The sequence below is a fragment of the Cygnus atratus genome, chromosome 5 (assembly GCF_013377495.2).
Source record: "Cygnus atratus isolate AKBS03 ecotype Queensland, Australia chromosome 5, CAtr_DNAZoo_HiC_assembly, whole genome shotgun sequence".
Taxonomy (NCBI): domain Eukaryota; kingdom Metazoa; phylum Chordata; class Aves; order Anseriformes; family Anatidae; genus Cygnus; species Cygnus atratus.
This window is the reverse complement of record NC_066366.1, coordinates 25,775,365-25,797,214: the sequence shown is the minus strand read 5'-3', so window position 1 is coordinate 25,797,214 and position 21,850 is coordinate 25,775,365. Positions and strand designations below refer to the sequence as shown.

Below are 21,850 nucleotides of genomic sequence, written 5' to 3'. Positions count from 1 at the left end.
CCAGTTACAGTTAAGCCACAGACGGCTTTTTAACAACGTAGGATGCTTATTTATAGCCATTAAACTTAATCCATCATTCAGTACAGACTAACTGTACTGAAAGGGAAGCAGAAGTAAACAACATGTCAGGTGGGCAGCGTGAATGAAAACCTGTCACTGTTTCTCAAGTAACTGAACCCAGGGTGTGGTGTAGGCTTACTATCTTATTGCAGAGCCCCTCCCTTGGGCTGTTTACAGTAAGGTGAAGCGCAAGCCAGACTTTTATAACTCCTTTTAACTCACTTAAAAATCTCTACTACAGCTGTCTGCACTTGCACCACCAGCGACATCAAAACTAGACATAATATCTCAATGTTGTTTTCATGCTCCATTTAGAAAAAGGAGAAGTAGTAAGCAAGAGTATCATTCACTCACAGGATTCTCACATTTTCTAAACAGCTGAAGAAATGGCTGCTTAACAGAAGGATCCTTAAGAAGAGTGGTTAAGAGTAGAAGCGACTACTAACTTGGACTCGTTCTTCATAAGGAACAATTTATTATTTGTTTGTTTGTTTGTTTCCTGCTTTTAAATGATCCAGAAAAAGATTTCCCAGTTTAAAATTGTCCACAAAGTCAATGAACAAATTTCCTTTGATCTGCAGGCAGATTTCAAAAATCTAGCTGTGACCAGCTCTCTTCTCTGGTGTACTGGTTACTGAAGTCCTCAGATGTTGTGTCTGTTCTGGTTATTCATATAGCCATCAACTAGAGAGATGCAGCACTGCATATTTGAATTGATTTTCAGTCTCTCATGGGCAGCAGCAGGCTAAGCACCTTAAGGCATGAAGAAAGTGCTTGCTCCTGCCTGACCAAACTTTGTCTAAGCAGGCAAAAGGGGAAATGGGAGAGGAGAATATGTCCAAAATTACACAAGTGACTAATAGCAAACAATGAAATCAACATTAACTGCGTTTAAGTCCAAGAGGCAGTGTGGCTCATGCTGCATTTTACCTGTAGAATTTGCAGGGGAGACCAAACACTAAATCTGTTCACTTATTAGAATCTATTTGGCATGTTGCACAATTTTGACTTCTTTATTTTTGCCTTTTGTTTTCAGTCTTGTTCCCTAAGGAAATGAAACTTCTGCAATCACAGTGGGTGTGTATGGGTACATGCACATAAGTTCAAGTAGTAAATTTTGAACCTGCTGGCAAACTTTATCAAAATTTGACACAGAGTAGTGGTCTCAAACATAATGTAATTCCTACATAAACTGCGAAAATAGGGAGACAATTGTAAATGCCAGCCTATAGCCTGGGAGCAAATATCATTAGATCCTTGAAAATTTATGTGGTAGAAATAATATTACTTTCATTGAGATATTAACAGAACGATGCACAGATCCCTTCAGCTAGGTTTTCAAGTTTTCCTCTGCATTAAGAAATGTATTAATAAAAAACGCAAGAACAAAACAATCTCATGAAACAATGCAACAGCAGTAACGGGGGCTTAAAGGAAGACAAAAAAATATGACATTATTTATAATGAAATAATGAACTAGAATAACTGCACATGAATAGATGATGTGGATTTCTCCCTTCAACTTGTGCATATCATGTTTTTAGGAAAAGCCTTCAAGACCATTCAAATTTCTTCTGTGCTTCAGAGGGCGAAACTGTGGTAGGAGAAAGCTCTGGAACACAAAGTGCAAGGCTGACTACCTGTCAGCTCCAGATACTGCATTCAAAGGGGGAAGGAAGGGAGAGAGACGAAATCTGGGGCAAAGCTGTGTTCATGACTCAGAATATTTATGTTAGTGATGTCAGATGTTATAATTAGGCAAGGCTTAGGGGTTGTCATTACAAAAATATCAGTGTAAGCAAGGCCTCATTAAGGCTCAGGGAGGGCAAAGACTCAACTTCTCATGTTAGAATATGAAATTTGAGCGTCTGCCTCGTATTGGAACTTGTTTTGCTACCCACGAGCACTGCTGTTCTTCCTAGCTGGTGAGTCCCCTGCCAACAGTACGTGAAGGAGGCTGGAGAGAGGACACACGTGCTTCATTTGAGTCCTGCTGAGCAGGTCAGAAGTTTTTCTTCCCTTTTTTGAGACAAGGGTTTCAGTAGAATTTAGCTTTCCACCCTCACATATGTGAGCAGCCTTCAAAGCACGTAATTTCCATTGTGTCACACACATTCACTCAGCCTATGCATAAAATTGAAGGAGAGAAGCTGAAACTCTAAGATCTTTTTATATGGGCTGGGCTAGGGAATGTATTTATGCTGGTTGCTATAGTAATGAATACAGATGATGATTGCACAATCACTGCAATTACACATTTATAGAGAGTGGTAGTTTCAGACAAGAGTAATACAACTGCAATGCAAGGAAGTGATGTAATCAGGGAAAGATGAACACATAGGTCAATAGCATGCTTAAGACATGTTTATTAAATCATGATGAAATATTTGAGAGGAAGGCTGGCTTTTGGTTAAGATTTTTGACATCTAAATTCAGTGTTTTGCTATTCAGCAGCTTTCTTTTTTGACCTTGAGTGTGTGTCTCCCAGTTTAGATCCTCTGAAACATGGTGTTGACTAGAAGTTAAGAGCAATAACAAGCAAGTTTAGGTGCTCGGCCGAGGAACCAGAACTGAGAACCTTAAATTACTCATTTACAACAGGCTGCACTCTGAGCTGGGAGCAGCTTAATGTAGGTAAATAACTCCTACTGAGATACCATATCTTCAATTACTTCATATGAGGTACATACATAGTCTTTGTTGAAAGAAGGCACTTCTTTCACATGAGGCTTGGAATCTCTCCATGGATAGCTTCTTGAGACTTTCCTTTCAAAGGGCAGAGAAGGCAGCACTTTTCTTAAGACATTTGTAATGCATTTACATTCAATGCCTAACATGCCACAGCACTCTCCTAGGGTATGAGATACCTCGGTTCAATTCCTTCCACTGTCCATGGAAATTCAAATCTTAACTCCCACATCTCAGTGGAAAAAATGTCTTAAATGGCAGGCTACAGGATATTTAAAAGGAAAGGGTACTCTCACTCTCTCCTATTCAATAATTAAAGAACCACTGAACCACAGAGACTACAAACAACAAATATGAACATGGCCAAGTACCAAAACACTTTACTGGGAAAGGGAGAAACTGAGTTCCATTTCTGTTAATATAGTGCTTGGATCAAGTTTCTCAGGTAACAACATAGCCAGAGGATCAAACAGCCTATGGATTTTGATGAGGCTTAGATGCAACAGCGTTGCTGAGTGCTTACAAACCCGTCTCGGAACAGAGCTTTAGATGCTAGCAGGGTGAGGAAGCAGCTGTGCCAGGGTATTAAGAATTTTAAATTGGATCTAAAGAGCTTGAAATACAAAGCACCCTGTGGACTGAGATGTCCATTGGTACAATGATGATGTTGGTAATTTCCTACCTGCCCCAGGTCCTTTGGGATTACCTACATTAAAGCTGTGAGAAAATCAGAAATTATCACCCCTTAAACAAGTGAGAGAAAGATGCAACTGACATTTATTTAACTAAGTTTAAAAGCTTCAACATAAAAGATTACTTTATGCACTTTTTGCAAGTATCAACAAATTAAAAGTATTAAGCTTGCAAAAGGCATAGTATTTAATCAGTCAAAAAGTAGCAGAAGGACTTTGTATAGTGGGACATGTTTGTTGGTTTTCAAAATATAGTCCATAAGCTAATTGTGTTGGAATAATTGTCTTGTTAAACAATTTGTTTGTGAGTGCCAAAAAGACATATGAAATAGAAAGAAAATAATAAGGGAAAAGACAGTATTTTCACAACAGATTAAGTGAAATTAAAAATAAAATTAAAACAAACAGAAAACACCATGTTCTGGTAAATGGCAGAAAAATGAAAGACAGATGGCCCATGTTTGAAATAGGCTTGTTAGATAGCTGGGGTGATCTCCTGAATCTCCTCTTATCCCCCAAATTAACAAAAACACTGAGATGAAATTTCAGGAAACAGGAGGATCAGGTAAATGGTATAAGCAGTTTTGAGGGATACATGCAATGCTTGAAAAAGTGGCTGCATAGTAAGTTGAACTGCACAGATATATATATGGCAGTTAAAGAAAAACATGAAAAGAAAAAAATAAACCAAGTGCTCCTTTCAGTCCCATGTGTTATACCTGAGTATGTTCTGTAATCTGCACAGCTCAAATGGAACAACTTCCTATTTAACCATGTCAAACATATTCATATTGCATCTTTTTATCTTGGCATTATCACCGCAATTATCAGCATAGCACAGTGCTGAAAATCTGTATGAAAATGAAATGGTTTAGCACATCTACATACGCATGACTTCCATAGGTCCTGACAATGTTGTAAAGTCACCACGGTACGTGAATGCTTCCCACTGATGGGTCAAACTGAAGCCTTAGTAACCACTGCGTAAATACAGGAGTTCCTCAGACAAATCAGAAGAGCTATTCTGATCTATACCCACGTAAAAAAGGAATCAGGTTCTGAATTTCAATCAGCGATTACTCCTACATGGTGCTGCTGTCTATTTTTTGCTATCTATCCTGTAAAAAAGCTGAGGGATCTACAGACTAGAAAACTTATTTTGTTTTAGTCTGAACTGTTTTTTCATTGCCACAACCACAGACTGAGACAAAAGCACTTAAACAGCCTTCCTGTCTGTACACAGTTTGCACCTTGTAAAATAGTGATTTGAATATTGGTAGAATCTGACACGTCCACTTAAGCACAATTTTCCTTCATTTTTGTCATTTCCCTCTACCGTAGAAAAGAGCATTAAACTTTTTTTTTGTCCCCATTTTTAAATAATACTCTAAAACTGATGCAATTAGCACTAAGAATAATAATGTATGGCATGTTCTTAAAAGTGGTGCAAAACAATCTACATTAAAAATACCAGTTCAGTTAGTTACTCTGACTTGTTATTTACACAATTTACTGACAACGTTTTTCCCTCTTCCCCTTTGATTTTCTGACTTTTTAAAGATAGCTACCACTAACTTTAAACTCAATTTTTAAAACATGCTTGTATTTGACACAGAAATGGCACAAATCATTTTTTTAACCTGTGAGTCACCCTGAACATGCATTAGCAACCTTTGCCTTCAAAATTCTGAAGTAATGAAATAGGACAGGTAGATGTGAGAAGAGAAAACCCACCTAAGCAACCACTTTTAGACAGCGATAGAATCCCTACCTTTCACTACCAGATTATTTTCAGGTTGTCGTAAGACTTCATTGTTCATGTTCCTACCACAGGATTTTAAAAACTTTCAAAGGTATTATAGAAAGGCACTATTAACCCTTTTTTTTTTACAAAATCATTGAAAGGACAAAATAAAAATTTGCAAACTAACAATTTCCAAAACCCCTTCCAGTTGAGTCTACAAAAAGCCTTGGATACTTTACCTAACCCTCTTGTAACCTGACTGGCAGAAATCTTAGCACTAGACGTGTGCAGCATATCTTGATAACTGTGCAACTGTGCATTGCTTTCTAGGTTGGATGTTCAAAGAGACACCAATAATTAGAGTCTAAGTTCCTGAAGCTAACAATGTACTTGGGCTAGGTCTTCATAAGAACCCCTTATATTGCTCCTAGCAAGTAAGGACTTCTTTTAAACCAGTTTAATTTTCTGCATATGACTAAGCCTCTCCCTGCCTATAATTTTAAAATAAGAGCGGGTTTAAATGTGTTTGCTGAACTGGTGCCTAAATACTTTCAAATCATACAACTATTGATATGGTATTGAGTATTGTTTTTGGTATATGTTTTCAATTACATACTGTTCGGTATTGCTTCAGCTACTGTCCCTGATTAAAACTGAAGCCAGCAACTGATAATGTTTCTAATCCAGAAAGCGGCAGCAATGCTTGGCCATATTGCTATTCTGAGCGGTCCTTTAAAACAGGAAACATTACATGTTGCTTTAAAGCAGGGAAGGTGAGGAGAGACAAAACTGAGAGGAGAAGGAAAAGGTCTTAGGAGTTCAGAAAAATACTTGCATGATTTTAGGTCTAGGTAGCTGACAATTTGCCTGTATTCATTTTATATCTAGCCACAATAGACCACAAATGAAGGTGGCCCATTATCTCTGAGCTTACTCAAAATTTTCCTTACTGCATTCATCTGCCTGATTCTGTTCCCAACCTAATTTATCGCAAAGTTTCTTTTAAGTCCAGCAAACTGAGGAACAAGTCATACATTCCCTTCATAAGAACATGACAGACAAATGGAGTCCTGGAAAGATTAACCTTTCCCTTTATGTATACATATGGCTGGTAAGCTTACCATGTTCAGCCCACAGATAAGACACTGCCATGGCAGGGGGGTTGGATCCTTAAGGTCCCTTCCAGCATGAGCCATTCTATGATTCTTTTCATTTAAATAACATTCAACTTACATTAATTCTTGTATTAATAGCAACAGAAGACAGAAAGCCCTTGGCAGCCACTGCCACTAGCTGCAGCCACCCTGCCTTTGTTCACAGCCCTGTTGTGCTTCCTACTGTTCCTCCAGCACCACGAGCTCCATGGGTGGCTGGAATGGGTTTGAGGGACACTGTTCCTCCTCTCCTGTCCTCTCACCTCCTCTCTTCCCCAGTTGATTCACATACTGAGCACACTGAAAGGAGAGAGATGGGCAAGCAAAACCAGGTTAGAAGGGAAAAGAGCATTTCCCCTAATGCAATACAAAAGGAAAGAAAGTCCCCTGGGAGAGGAGGAGTCTGGACCTTATCTATGTGGTGTATCATGTCTACCTACATTTTCAGCACTTAATCCAGTGTTCAGTTCAAATCAGCACCACCTTGTACTTCAGGGTGAAATCCCCTTGGAAAACTTTTCTGCCCTGCAGATGAGATCAGTCAGAAAAGGCAGCAAAGAGAAATACCACTCCCTACACACCCACATCCTGTGAAACCCCTGTGATTACTCCTTATTTCTCCTCATCTTTCACTCTTGCTTTTTCACACAATCCCTACCTCTTACTTTTGTCACTGCTAATAAAGAAGGCAAAATCATTAAGACTGGCCTGCAAGCCTGCAGCAGCAAAATTAAATTTTGCACTGTTTGCAGATTTTGAAGCAGCTCTCTCTGATGGAAATCATGTATCTACATTTCTTTCCAGCTCAAAGGATCACTGTAATTTTAGTTGCTATTTGCTAAACAGATTTTTAAAGTAAATACTACATTAAACTATAAATATATTAAAATAAAAATACGCTTCACAAAGCCTGATTTTCATCCTGTCAAACTTTCGAAGATACTGTCAGATCCACAACAATTTATCTGTGAAACCACTTTAAAAAGGTTAAAACAATACACTTATATATTTCTAGTGAATGGTGTCTTGCCTCTTGCTGCTGACCAAGAAATATCCTGTAAAGGAAGTAGCTAATCACTGTCTCCTTGGAAAATGTTTACAAAGGAACATTGGGGATGATGTTATCTGTGTCCTGTTTAAGCAGCTGTTTTGTTCTCTTAAAGCAAATGGTAAACGAAAAAGAGGCATTCTCGGTAGCACTGTTACGATTTTCCTTTCTGTACCTTGAGTCTCACTGTTTCTGGACATTATTTGGTTCAAGGTTTTTCACTTTTTCTTCCCATATTTTACTTGCATGCATTTTAGGAAAAAAGATGTTGCAGTATTTTTAGTGTTTTGTTTGTTTGTTTGGGGGGGGAGGGGAGGAATTTTTGTACAGTTCTTACCAAAATCAATTCATAAATTATATGCACACATAAGCATCCTGGTGACCTGAATCAAAACTGACAAAATATGTTACTTCTGAAAGACAATAAAGGTAAGCGCTATGGACTGCTGTAAGACATAAAGTAGAAGTTATGACGACACTGCTCTTGGACTCACTTACAGTAAATACAAGCTTCGTATTTCCTTGATGCCAGAATTAAACCTACTTTTGGTTTTGGTGATGCAGAACAGACTGCAGTTAGCAATATCATTACCTCTCACTCTATATTGCAATATCATAAGATCACAAAGACAACCCCACTTTGTGCTACTTCTGAAACAGCTGGGCGTTGATGCAAGGTAGTCAAATCTTCTAGGCAGATGACCGGTGCTGACTGTATTTCAGCATTCTTCTAAATAGGAAAACAAAATCTTTACTCAATAGAAAGGCCAAGATATTACTTGTAGGACTGAGCCTCAAACAAAAATCAAAGCGTGCTCCTACTCAGAATGCCACCAGCTAATTGCATTTTCTAACTTACTAGACTTGATGTCTTCCTGTATTATCAACATATATGTTCATTGCTCTCCTTGCTGGAACAAGTCATTTTACTCCATTTTCTAAAGTCTTCCAAATTAAAACCAAGAACACCTAAGTTTCAATCGTTTAGTTATATATAGCTGAAAGTGCAAGACTTGTCCACCAGCAACTTGCAAATTATCTGCACGAACAGCTAATGATCAATCACATTTATCTCAGCCATCAGACCATGTTTTTACTTGTACAGTCCTCCTTCCTTAATGGTTACATGTCATCCAACTTCTGGAGCCAAAGCCGTTGAAAATAACTCTCATTGGTATGCTTCCTTATTTGCCCTTATTACGTATCCACACTATGATCCGAATGAAGCAGAGGTGCTAGGATGGAAATTGTACCTTGCTTTATAGTTAAAGGCAACAGACATCCATATACGCAATGACACAAATCAATCTCCTCATGTTGGATTAAACAGTTCTCCAATGGGCATCTCTACGTGGTAACACTGTCATAACCACAATGGCTTTCAGACATAAGCAAGACAAGATCTGTAGGTAGAGATAATGCCTTTTATTAGGCCAACTAGTATAATAAAGGATAAAGTAGACAGATTTCCAGATATTGATATTTCTTAGCTTTAATAAAGCTTTCAGCACTGTTTCCCACAATATTGTTGTATTCAATTTGGGACACTGAGGTCTGGATGGGTGGACAACTAGATGGGTAAAAAGCCATTTGAATGGTTAGGCTCAGAGGGTACAGGTTGTACACTAACAAGTCTGGCAGTGAGTAGCACAGTGGTCTGTCCTGGGACCTGCCCTTTTTAACACTGTCCTCAACAGTCCAAGAGTGCACTCTTGTCAAATTTGCAAGCAGCATCAAACCAGGAGGACAAGCCAGTGTGCTTGAGGGCAGGACTGCCACCCAGAGAGACCTAGACGGAGTAGAGGAATGCACTGACAAGAACTTTTATGAAACTCATCAAGGACAAAGGCAGAATCGTGCACATCAAGGTGTCCAAGAGGACTCACACCAACATGTAATTACCAATTATCAATGTAATTACAGGTTGACAATGCTTCTGAGAAGCTTATTGAGAAGGAACCAGTCTCTTCACCCCAGTGCATGGCAGGAGTATGAGACAAACTGAACCAAGAGTAGATCTAATTTGGCATAAGGAAAAATCTTTTTTTTTTTTTTAAACAAAAGCAAGACATGAGAATAGTCAAACATTGCAACACATTATCCACAGAGACTGTGCAGTCTTCAGACTTCCAGGCTTTCAAGACTCAACTGGATAAAGCCCTTCACAACCAAGTCTGGTGCCACAGCTGGTCATGCGTTGGGCAGGAGGTTGGAATACAAGCTACCTGAGTTCCCTTCCAAACTCTTTCATTTCATGATTCTGTGATTCTCTGCAGAAACTCTCTTCAAGTCTACCCCAAACCTTGCCTTCCTCCAGCTGTGCTAGTTGGTCTGATAGAAAATGCTGCCTTTACCTACAAACTCTCTTGCCTATAATTTCCAAGACTCAAAACCACAGACGTTCCATCATGTGGCATGCTCACACCCACATGGATCATTACTAGGACTGGAATCATTCAATCCATCCCACGGACCTGTGGCACCTGAACTGACAAAATGACTCACAGTAGCTGTAATGATCAGCCTGAGTGTTCACTGAGGGTGGTGGGGAATTCATGGCTGGCTAATACCTATGAAATGCTCTGGCAGAATCCCAAGCCAGCAAGATCTCGGTACTCCATGTTCTACTCTATGTTCTGCAAAGAAGTGTTTGCTAGTAGTTTGAGATCCATCTGACAATTCTCCTAAGCTTCTTTTGATTTTACATGAACTCCTGTCTTGTCTCTTTTCCATCTTGTTTAATGGCATTTACTTTAAATGCCAAACCCCAAGAGATCTTTTAAAACTGTGTTATGTTTGCCTTAAAGAAGCCTTTTGTATGCCATGGTCCTGTTAGCAGGAACCACTTACCCCTTCCTGATCACAGAATGGCCGAGGTTGGAAGGGACCTCCGGAGATCATCTAGTCCAACCCCCTGCCAAGCAGGACCACCTAAAGCACATTGCACAGGATAGCATCCAGGTGGGTTTTGAATATCTCCAGAGAAGGAGACTCCACAACCTCTCTGGGCAACCTGTTCCAGTGCTCTGTCACCCTCACAGTAAAGAAGTGCCCCCTCATACTCAGCCAGAATTTCCCATGCTTCAGTTTGTGCCCATGGCCTCTCGTCCTGTTGCTGGGCACAACTGAAAAGAGACTGGCTCCATCCTCTCGACACCCTCCCCTCAGATATTTATACACATTGATGAGGTCTCCCCTCAGTCTTCTCTTTTCCAGGCTAAACAATCTCAGCTCTCTCAGCCTGTCCTCGTACGACAGGTGCTCCAGTCCTCTAAGCATGATGCTCACAGGCAGGTGGTTTGTTAGTTACTTGGATATGGATAGTGGCTGCGCATGCTGAGAGAACAGGACAGAAAAGGTTGCCATCGTTCTAGTGTTTTTTGTTTGTTTTGTTTTGTTCCCCCCCCAGTAGATCTAATTTCTAGAAAACAATGCAATCCAGAGCATAGGTTTTGTTTTGGAGTAACTCTGAAAAAACATCAGCCATAAGAAATTACTGAAATCATCAGTTCTTATCAAAGAAATCTGCTGAATCTTCAGGAGTTATACAATGTATATAGTAATCAGACACAAATTTAAGAATAATGAAACTAAGCCAGTGCTCCTTTATTTGCCCTTTGAAGGAACGCAAAATTTACTTGAAGAAGCATTTTAAAAACAGTTTGGTTCTGGTTTTCAAATTGTTTCAGAAAGCCTATGTGCCGTATATTCCTATTTGCTGATCTGGGATACTAAATCTTTCAAAGACATTTTAAGCGCCTTATCATACAGAAACCTGCATCAGTATGGTATTTTACTATGTAATAGTGAAATGATGTAGACATAACTCAGCCATAGAACAGAATATTTATTTGATGCTTCTTATGAACAATGTGAGTTTGCAAGCCTAAAAAAAAAAAAAAAAGTCCAATTTAAGTAAGACTGGGCTCTATTAAACCTCTGTAGTCAGTTGCTTATGGTATTACCCCAGAGATATTTTCACAAAAAGCAAGCCTCACATTAGATAATTACTTTTACTATCTTTAAAAAAGCACAAGAGACTTCCTTGAAAACATGAAGGATTCAGAAGATTTTACACACAAACTATCTTATATGAGAGAGATACCACAGACCTAAACATAGTGTCTACTCAGGCATGGTAATTCTTCGCTTTTTCCTATGCACTGTGATCATTTTAAATGCCTGTTGCACATACACATTCTGGCATTCAGCTTTGCCTCAGATGAGTGAAGTACCATACCGGACCTTAAGCATGAATAATACAGAATCTTTATTTTAAAACCTGCTGCTATAACAGAAAAAAAAGGAATTTCCAGTAACAGAATGCTAGGGGACTAGTTTATCATTCACACTAATATCAAAGACTTTCATCTTTTTCAGCATTTGTTCACCTAGAAGATACAAGAATGTTTTCTGTATGAGAACTTCAATAAAACATACACCATTAAGCATGGGATGGGTGTACAACACTGCTTTATATAATTTTACACATTTTTCACTGACCTTCCTCCCCCTTATGCTCAAAGGTACACAGATAAAGGAAAATCAGTTGTATTTAGTTTGTCATACATCTTCAATGCTAAAAGTACTATTACCTGTATATTTTCAAGCTCTCCAAAGACACATGGACAATCAATTCATTTGTATTGACTTTCTTTAAGTCCTCACAGTGGATGCTTTCCTCAAGGCTGACTACTGGATGTTGAAGGGTTTGACAGAAGCAGCCTTTACAGCAGAAACCTCAGTATAGAGATAGATTGGATATATAGACCTATTAGTAGCACAGCTACTGATTTTTTAAGATGTCTTACATATCATGTATACAAATCTAGGGTCCTTAAGCACAGGCAGCAACTACTGGGTGCTTAGTTCCTTCTGTTCTCGCAGAAAATGTAGGGGCTTCACAGGGACCTTATTGACAACCCAAAGCACTCAAATAAGATTAGTCCAGTCTTTTTCAACCTGACTTAAAAATCAACTTTAAAAAAAAAAAAACAATTTACATTCCTCTTAATTTGCTATCCACTCTCTGAATTCTACAGTTTCATATTTTCAGGTCCCATTCCACAATCACAAGTAGGAGTTTTATTGCCTCCTCCTTATAAAAACTATAGCTGTCCAAAACGTTGCCCCAGAACATGCACCACCACAGGAAGATACTGCTATTGCGATGCATGTGCTAAAGACACAAAAACTAACCCTGCTATAGGTCACATTGCTTCAGAAAGTGGACATTCCACCTCTGGCCCCTTTAGCAAAGCTGCACCAAGAGAAAAATAGCCAAGGGAATTACTATTGTCTGATAACCTCAGCAGGGTTATCAGATGAAAATCTCCGCTAACACTGCAACTTTTATAAAAAGAGAAATATCAAAGTCTAGATAATCCTGATGAAAAGTTATGACCCAGGCTTAGAACAAGACACTAGAAATGCTCTACTAGCTACAACTGAAGTCAGCATTCATGCTAAGGCAAACTGTTCTAACAGCTATAAATTTAAGTTATAATAGGGAAGCACATTCAGATGGTGTCTTCATTACAGCTGCTATTTGTATCAGCTTATCACACAGGATAGCCACACGTTTGGCATATCACAACTCAGATAAAAGAAGTTTTTGTTTTGTTTTGTTTTTCTCTTTTTTTTTTTCTTTTTTCACATGCAATTGGTAGCAGGCCCTAACTGAAGAGAACTAGTGATTCTGATTACTACTTGTTTGCATAACATATGTTAATCCAGCAGTAGCTCTTCATAGCTTCCATGTGCTGTCCTTCTTTCCAATTGTATTAGCAATCTTTTCTCCTTCTCTGGAATTGCTTTCCACACTAGATTGTCTAGCTTGCCTTCCTGATGTTGTCTTATAACCCCACCACCCAACAGGGTCCTCTGTCAGTGCAGGGAGCCACCTCATTCATTATCCCACGAGAACACCTAAGAGCCTTCGCACTCATGCTGTGATTTCACAATGATCTAAGTAAAACAGATCTGAGTGAATGCTACTGGAAAAACGTGTGGTCTTGCTCTTTTACCATTAATTGGTTGTGGCAGCACTTGAGCTAATATGAGTGGGTGGGGAAATGAAAGAATTGATATGGCAGAACATGCATCGTTTTTAGTTGGGGTGGGGCTTTTTCCTTGATTAATTGTTGCATGCAACTCATTGTGTGCTTGTAGAGCTCTACTAGCTGGCCCATTCCAAAAAGCAGGAATGTGGACCCAGGAAAGAGGGGAAATTAAATGAGCTTAAAGTCTATATGAAAGAATAGCTTCAGAAAATTATTTTTACTCTGCTTTGAGGGCAAGCTAGGTTTGTGAACTCACACCAACTTGAAGGGGAAAAGGTGTATCTTTAAGTACAGCAGAACTTCAAAGATCTGACTTACTCTGAGGCAGAAAGTAGTTCACTCAGTTCCAATGGTAAAATTCAATATGTGAGTTTTAATTGCTGCAAGATATTCCAGAGAGCGGAACACAATGGTATAAAATTCCTGAATCAGAAGTATTCCCTCAGGAGCAATATGGCCCATCCTAGACATAATAGTCTTCTTGCAACTCTGTTAGCATGGCTCCGTAAGTTTTATTGTAAAGCAATCATCTACTGATAGAAACTCTCAGAAAAGAGAATTACCTTCCCCTTCCACAGAGCAGGTCTCTGATCTTCTGAGGACACAAAACAGGTGTGAATGTAGTTTACAGCAGGAGACCATTTCACCTGGAAAACATTACATTGACGGGTCAGTATGTCAGGCTGCTATACAGGTGTGTAAGTTACCATAGTATTTTTGTACGAGATTGTGTAAGATTTGCTAATGGTTACCTTCTGACCACAAAGCTGGATAGTGTTCTTTCTCTCAACCCCCAATTGATTTGTGTGTGTATACACATGCACACAAACTTCTCAAGAAAACTACAGTTAAAGAAAAAGCAAAGGTAGCTGGGATGGGCTCTTCTGAAGTAGAATTAGGCCAGGATATTGGTTTAACAACACAGATGCTACAGAGAATATCACAGATGACATGACTAGTGGTCTTGGATATATATTAATGCATTTGTGTTTCATAAGCCACAGTGATCTTCAAGCTGGGAATGAGCTCAGTATCACTCAGCAGAATGGCACCTGCTGAATCACTAATGTGATTTCCAGTTGCATGCAGGGCTTTTCCTTTCACCTGCAGGTCTTGTGCACAGCCAGGCAGGTTTGTACAACTCACGGTGATAGTGGCAGTTCACCTGAGAAAATGCCCATGAGTGGCATCCTTTGTGAATTTAATCATCTTGGAGACCTAAAGAGGAATGTGCCCTGGTTGTTGGTAGCAAATTATTCAGAATATCCGAATCTTACCGGTTAAAGAAACAGTTTAAAAACTGTGTGGATCTCAGTGTGAGGTACAACTGCATATGATGCCCAAGTAGCCTTCTGTAACATAAACTGAGCTCTCAAAGTGATGGAGCCTAAGTGACCTGTGACTTTTGTACGGCTCAGATGGTCGTACTTCTCAACGCAAGCCCATTTAGTCAAACTGCGCTGCATGCAACAAGCCTGACCTTTCAGATTTCCTGCCCGGCCGTTTCTTCTCAGAAGCAAAGGAGTTTCTTTCTCTTTTCTATCAGTGGCCAGAACGGGACAGTCAGCAGTGCGGGCGCCTGTGGGACATCACATCTCACCCGGCGGGGCGGCGTGAGGTGGCAGCCAAAAGGGGCTGCACAAAGGCACCTCAGCCTCCACTTTCAGCCGCCGGCACCGCGGGGAGAGCTGCGCCACGGCCCCTCGGAGCCTGGCACCACTCCCCGCGGCTGCTCGCCCGGGCTTAACGCGTCCTGCGCCTCTCCCTCGAGGCTGAGGGTTTGGTCCCCCGGGGCCCTCCCCAGGGGCTGCGGCGGCCCCCGGCCCCCACGCGGGACGTCCCGCGGGCGGGGCGCAGGCGCGCAGGGCCGCGGCGGTTGCCTGGAGGCACGCGTGGGCCCCGCCAGGGCCGGCCCCTGGGGGCTGACCCCAAGGCAGGGTCGCGGCCGCCTCGGAGCCGGGCAGGAGCCGGCGCTTCAGTACCTGGTAAACGCGGCGGCTTCAGAGAAGAGCAGCCCGGCGGCTCGGGACTTCCTTCTGCCGATAAGATCTTCGCCTTCGCTCGTCACGGGCGGCGGCTGCCCCGCTCGCTCGGCTGCGGGCTCCTGAGGCGAGGCGAGGCAGGAGCGGGCGATGCGCGGGGCCACCCCGCTGCCCCGACCCCCTCCGCCCCGCGCAGCCCCGCGTCCCGCGGCGCCGGCCGGGCGGCGGAGCCGAGGCTAGCGGCGACATGGGGACCCTGGGCAAGCGGAGGGAGAACCGGTGAGTCCGCTCGGGCCGGGGGCTGCGGGGCAGGGGGGCAGGAGGCGGCGGGCAGGACCCGCTTTCGCCCTTCCCAGCGCCGGTCTCGCCGTGGGGCGCTCGGAGCCCGGGGGGGACGGGGCTCTGCCGGGGGGCGCCGCCACCCCCGGGGAGCCGGTGGGTGTTGCGGAGGTCCCTGAGGGGTCCCCTCCGCGGCCGCCGGGGGCTGCGCTACCGCCTGGCCGGTTTGGGGTGCCTCTGCCGGCGGGGTCCGCCGAGCGGGCCGCGGTGTTGCCCCGACCCTCTTTGGGGCCGTGAACTTTGCTTTTGTGCGCTGTTCGGTGCCGGCTCGGATGGCCAGACCGAAAATATCCTCCGCTAAAACTCGGGCTTCGCCACCGCCGCGTCCCGAGCATCCTCTGCCCTGCGCTGCGGGGGCCTGGCACGAAGCTCGGAGGGGTGGTGGCCGAGCGCCTAAAAAGAGAACCCTGAAAGCTGATCGGGCCCTCGCTCCGCTTTATGCGAGAACAGGAAGTCAGATCACAAAGCGACGAGGGAAATTTAGAGAAAGGGGGAAGGGAACAGAAAATTCTTTGCATAGCCAGCGCCAGATTGAGTGCAGGAGAGCTGAGCGATGGTCGCTGCCCCTGCGGGGTCAGGGCTGCGTTCAGCTGGCGGTGGGCGAGGAGTGACATCACGTGAAGTTTCGTGGCTTTTCCAGCGTGGAAATGAGTCAGAAACTTAAGCGAAGGCTTGAAAATCGCTGACATGAGGTAGGGTCCAGTCTGTCTTCACTAGGCATCTGTATTTCCAAATTTGCCCGGGACCACCTGTATGGGATGCTGGTGTCGTTACTGCAGTCTCTGCCTGTATGTGGTATGCACACTGGATACATTTCTATGCCTTTTCTTCTCAGGATTGTCAGTGTATTAATAAAAAGTTTTGCATAGTGCTCTGTCTAAGAAAAGCTGTATGAAAGCTTAAGATAGCGACTTAAAGATGCTGCGGTAACTTCCTTAGGGAGATTGTGGAGTGTGAATTGTCTCTGAAATAATCCTGAGTTTTATGGAAACAGCAGTGGCTGTTGCCCTTTTGGGAGCCGTACTATCATGCTCTCAAATCAGATTTTGAAGTGGTTCCTGTTATTTGCAGGCAAAAACGTTTCAGCACTCTTCATGATAGTTGTTGTTCTTTAATGTTTCATACAGAAAGAAGAACATGTCCACAAGCAGTAAACATCTTTTAACATTATCTGTAATGTACACATTTCTAAGCTCTGAGAAATGATAGTATGAGTAAAATACAAGCCTAAAACTAGATACTTGCTTTATTTTTGGCCTCATTTATAGTTATAAGCCTTTCATAATAAAAGCATTAATTCAGTCATGTATGCACTCTTAAAACAATTTAGTAGGAAATAATAGTATAGAATGGATACAAACTCACCAGCAATATTTTTTGATTGTGAAATGCTCCACTGTAAAGTTGCACTGATATTTTGGGGACTTAACATCACTTGGAAAATCACTATTAATAAAGCTAGTCTGTGTTTTTCCAATGTGTAATATTTGATTATAGTTATATTTTTTTTCTCCTTTACTTTTGGTAACCACAAAAACGTATAGTACATTAATGCATAACGATGTTCCTGTTACATGGCTTGTATACACAGTTTAAAGTTTTGTTGCTGTTTTTTAATCTTGTACTAAAACAGTAATGCAAACATACCAGAAATCTTATTGCTTTGCTTGAGAGTTAACCTGAGAGATCATTCAAGGAACTCTATAACTGTCCTCTACAATCCATGTTTAGCAGGAAAAAAAAAATCATTTACTGGGTAGTATCTTTGGTGTACTTATTAAGTGGGAGGGCTATGTCTTTCACCAACCTAGCTACAGGGAATTAATTGCCCTTTAAATCTGTCCCCCTTTTCCATGCGGCGTAAAATTTGCCACTCACTCATCTTGTACTTACTTCGCTACTGTGTTTTCTTCTAGGCAACCTGCCCAAGGATGCAGCACTGCTCCTGAATCAGCACTTGAGCTGAAGCAGATCAGTCATTGTCACAGCCTTTCAAATCTTACCCAGGTCACAATGGTGCCACTGGGGCACCTGGCCAAAGGGGCAACTTTGGAAGATCTTCTTGAAACCTGCATTCAGTCTTTTGGTGAGTGTCTGGGGGTTTTTGGAATGGTATGAATATGTTTCTGTACTGGTTACTTCTAGGTCATTTACTAGTGAATTACATTGATTTACTAGAGAATTAGAAAGGCTTAACTGATCGTTATACATTCAGTAGGTAAATGGATATTTTATGGGTTTGTTGATCTGTGTATGCATGTTAATACATGCCAAGAGATTGATGTGATTTTTATTTTTCTTGAGAGAATAGGACAAACCCCAGTCACCCGTACTTCCATATGTTTGTGTTTTTTTCCTCTTTTTTTGTTTGTTTCTTTGAATATCAGTTTGGTAAACTTTAACAAGTAATCATTATGTTACTGTAATATGCAGTAATATGCTCATAATGTGTCAACAACGTGTTTATGTTAAATATTTTGAAATGAACAGAGCTGTTTTTAAGCTGGGTGAAGTAACATTGGATTGCCTTTTACGTTACCTGTATAGATTTTAAGTTGTCTCTCAGTAGTGAGAAAAAATCCTAATAAAAATCACAGCTGAATTATTTTTCAAGCCTGTCAGTTATCCATTTCTCTTTCTGCCATAAGAATTGTAGTATGCGGATGATTATTGCTGTAACCCTGTATACTTTGTCTACTTTTCCAATCTTTTTCATTAGTAAACATGTTCATTTTTTATATGATTAAAATATACTAGTACTGAAGGCACTCAAAAGGGTTCCAAATACTTTGTAAGTAATTTGTTTAACACTGTATCTTTCAGTAATGTGAACTACTCTGAAAGCATCTTGCAAAGTTTACTTGCAGAGTAGCCCTTAGACACTGAATGCTTTCAAACGCCCACTCACCTCTAAAATAATTAATCTGTGCAGTTAAATAGTAACACACAGTGCTGATGTAGTACTGCAGCACATAAATACTGTATAAACAATGACTAATCTTTTGCATCCATTGGAAATGCATTTGTTAAAAATATACTTACAGCTTGTACAGAGAAATACGTGTCTGGGAAAAGTTGATAAAACATGCAATTATCGATATTGTTTTGTTTCTTTTTGGCTCCTTTCCTCCTCCATTTAATTATTGTAAAGAATGTATCCACTGAACTGCTACAAAGCTCCAGGTTTTAAACAAACATCGATTATAAGTTTTGGTTCACTGGGAGTGAGGCAAGACATCTAAAGCACATGTAAGACCTTTGTACAGTTAAAATATTGAGACTTTTTAACCAATAATAACTTGTATCCGTTTTTATGTGGTTAAAATATTGAGATTTTTTAACCAATAATAACTTGTATCCGTTTTTATGTGGTTGATTTCAAGTCCTATATGTAAAACACTGAATCGGGGATTTAGTTTGCTTAGTTTTATTTTAATAACTTTTTCATATTCGAAGTATATAAATCAGCATGTGCTCTCAGATTCCTGGGCATCCATGTATTATAAGGACTAAGGTGACAGAGATAAGAAGCGTACCTGTCCAGTTCAGCTGTCAATGCATGTGAATCTTTCAAAAGGGTTTCATACTTGAGCTCATTAAGGACTGCTACAGCCATGATGTGCACTGTAGACACTGAGACTCTTTGTTGGGCAAAATGTAGTAGTGTCTGTATTTGTATGTCTTCTATGACATTATGCATATTCTTAAAATATGTTGGAATTTCCAAGCTGAGTATTTAAGGAAACTGTAAAATGCAACTTAAAACTATAGATAACCTATTTAACGAAGTTGCTTAGAGAAGGTTTTTGTAGCCATCAACAAAAATACTACGGAAAATATGTTCATTTCATCATGCCAACAAAGGAAGCAATGGAAAAACTTTAATCTGGGAGACTGAGGAGGAGTAGGGAGAAAAAGAGTGGGTAAAAAAAAGGCTGAATGGTTACAAGTATATTGAATGATTAAGCAAGTTTATTCCCATGCATAATACTTAAGTACAGCTACTACCCTTTATTCTAATCAGATTAAAGTTGTATCCTCTGTCTCAAATATGCTGCTGTATGTTATTTTGTATATTATTCCGGAAATTGATTGTTGTAATCTGAGCAAGTGTTACTTCAATATTAAAAATGCAGAATCCTCCAAGACTTAAGCACAGATCTTCTTACTACATTTTAAGTTTGCTTTCTGGAAAAAAGCCCTTGATTTATTTACTGTCTAGGGTTAAGAAAAACAGTACGTAGTAGATAGAGATGTTGATGTGTCACACTTCAGAATATGTACTTCATCATGTTAATACTATACGGCATTTACTAGTATTATGTATACAATTATAAATACAATTTTTCTATAAAGTACACAGCCAAATTTATATTCCTGAAATCAATTATAAAAGCTTGGAAAAAAACAGATTATGTGTAAGAGAGGCTGCTGTCAAAAATAGTGTGTAAAGGGAAGTTGGCAGCCTTCTGCCATTTATGTGAGGAATAGCACAAAGATGGCCTAACCAAGAAGAATTAACCCACACTTAAAACTGTGAAGGACACGAGTATTCATAATTTCTCTTACAGTATGGATAAGCGGAAAAATGAGAAAGTGGGATGTGTGAAGTTCAGATAATGAGTGAGAAAATTTTGCCACAGTGTTGTAAACGATTCCAGGATGTTTTGTAGAAAGGCAACTTTCAAGAGAAAGCTCAAGAGAGCTGAGATAATCTAAAACCTATGCTAAGGAGGTAAGAAGCAAAGATTGGATCTTGGAGTTTGTGATATTGTCTGTGGGTCTGCAACAGTTCTGGTTAGAAAATGACACTAGAATGTGAAATGAATACCTTGATTTACAAGGTGGTGAGTCCAAAATCAACAAGGTGGTGGTTACCTGCTAATTCCAAAAGTTGAGAGTTAGGTGGACTTTCATTTTCTTTTTTAAAAAAGACCAAAATCTTATTCAGTGTAATCAACTTGAACACGTACTTTAGGATGATTAATGTGTTCTCTCTCTCCCCTCTCAAATCTGGCCATCTTTAGCTTGAACTGGTGAATGATGGGCGTGTACTTTAGAGAGAAACAGCGAGGGTCATACGAGGCAGTGTGAAGTCATGTGGATAACTACATCTGAGAGAAGAGTATAACGCCAGTGCTTATTTTATTCAACAGCATGATTTTTATTAACATAGATAGAAGGAGATGCTGAAAGAGGCTTCTTCAAGCCATGAAAAGGTTGCGTCAGGATGAGTAAGATGAGTTCCAAAAAAGAATTGCCAAAAGTAAAGGCAATAGAAAAGCCGGGACGTGGACTAGGACAAGAATTCAGGAAAAAAAGTGTGCGATGAGAGACTGAAGGCAGGTAGTTTCTCAGAAAGGGACAGTGGTCCTGTTTTTAGTCTATGAGAAGGTTTGTAGAGGCTTGAAACAGCTCTCAACAGTGCAAAGAGGAAAAAATATGATTAGATAGGACAGGGATTAAAAACATTTTCTATGTGACTGGGAAAACCTTTCAGCTTTACAAGTACCTACAGGATGCTGTTACTGCTATGATCTAGATTGACAAGAGCTGTAGAGCGCAAATGAACACATTACATTTGATTGCCTTTGAAAAGAAGAGGAAGTGTAGGATATAAGCGGAGCTGACAATAACATTTAAGGATTAAAAAAAATGGTTGTATGGAAGGAAGGAAGTCGTAATAGAGAAATCAAAGGAGGGAGGGGAGTGGATAGAGAGGAAGAGCAGGAGGTAGGGTAAGGTGATTGAAAAGACTAGAAAATGTAGCGTGTATAAGGAAGGCCTAGATTTGGTGCAACCTCTCCATCAGAGAGGTTAATTCAGAACAGAAAGGTCACCTACTTTTAACTAACACCTACTTTTAATTTCCTCTTTTAATTGGCAACAAGATGGCTGAAGCTGTGAATTCATGGAAAAAAAGTAATTAATAGATCTTGGCTTAGAATATGACAATTTCAGGAGGGAGATAATTTATTCTGGAGGAAGTCTTTGTTAGTGACTGTAATTCTGGAGTGAAATTGTAGGTAAAACAGTGGCTTTAACCCCTTGTATCCATGTTTTCCTATTATGTAGTATATA

General features: G+C 40.5%; 2 protein-coding genes across 9 annotated transcripts in view; one reads left to right on the top strand and one right to left on the bottom strand.

The window, feature by feature from the left end:
* ARHGAP11A (Rho GTPase activating protein 11A) overlaps positions 1–14,072 on the bottom strand; it is a 49,346-nt gene extending 35,274 nt beyond the window's left edge. The window contains exon 1 of the mRNA XM_035539052.2: positions 14,012–14,072. The gene's annotated coding sequence lies outside the window, so the exon portion shown is untranslated. The remainder of the gene's footprint in view (positions 1–14,011) is intronic.
* Positions 14,073–15,314: 1,242 nt separating this feature from the next.
* RASGRP1 (RAS guanyl releasing protein 1) overlaps positions 15,315–21,850 on the top strand; it is a 44,158-nt gene continuing 37,622 nt past the window's right edge. For 3 of the 8 annotated variants that reach the window (XR_007708273.1, XM_050710741.1, XM_050710739.1), the window contains exons 1-2: positions 16,154–16,461; positions 17,686–17,855. Coding sequence is in view for 5 of the 8 variants with exons in the window: in XM_050710741.1 (XP_050566698.1) it covers positions 16,457–16,461; positions 17,686–17,855 (175 nt within the window). In the remaining 3 variants the exon portion in view is untranslated. Of the gene's footprint in view, positions 15,710–16,153; positions 16,462–17,685; positions 17,856–21,850 lie in introns of those variants that run through there. The other 5 variants (XM_050710740.1, XM_050710738.1, XR_007708272.1 and 2 more) reach the window with 4 other exon arrangements.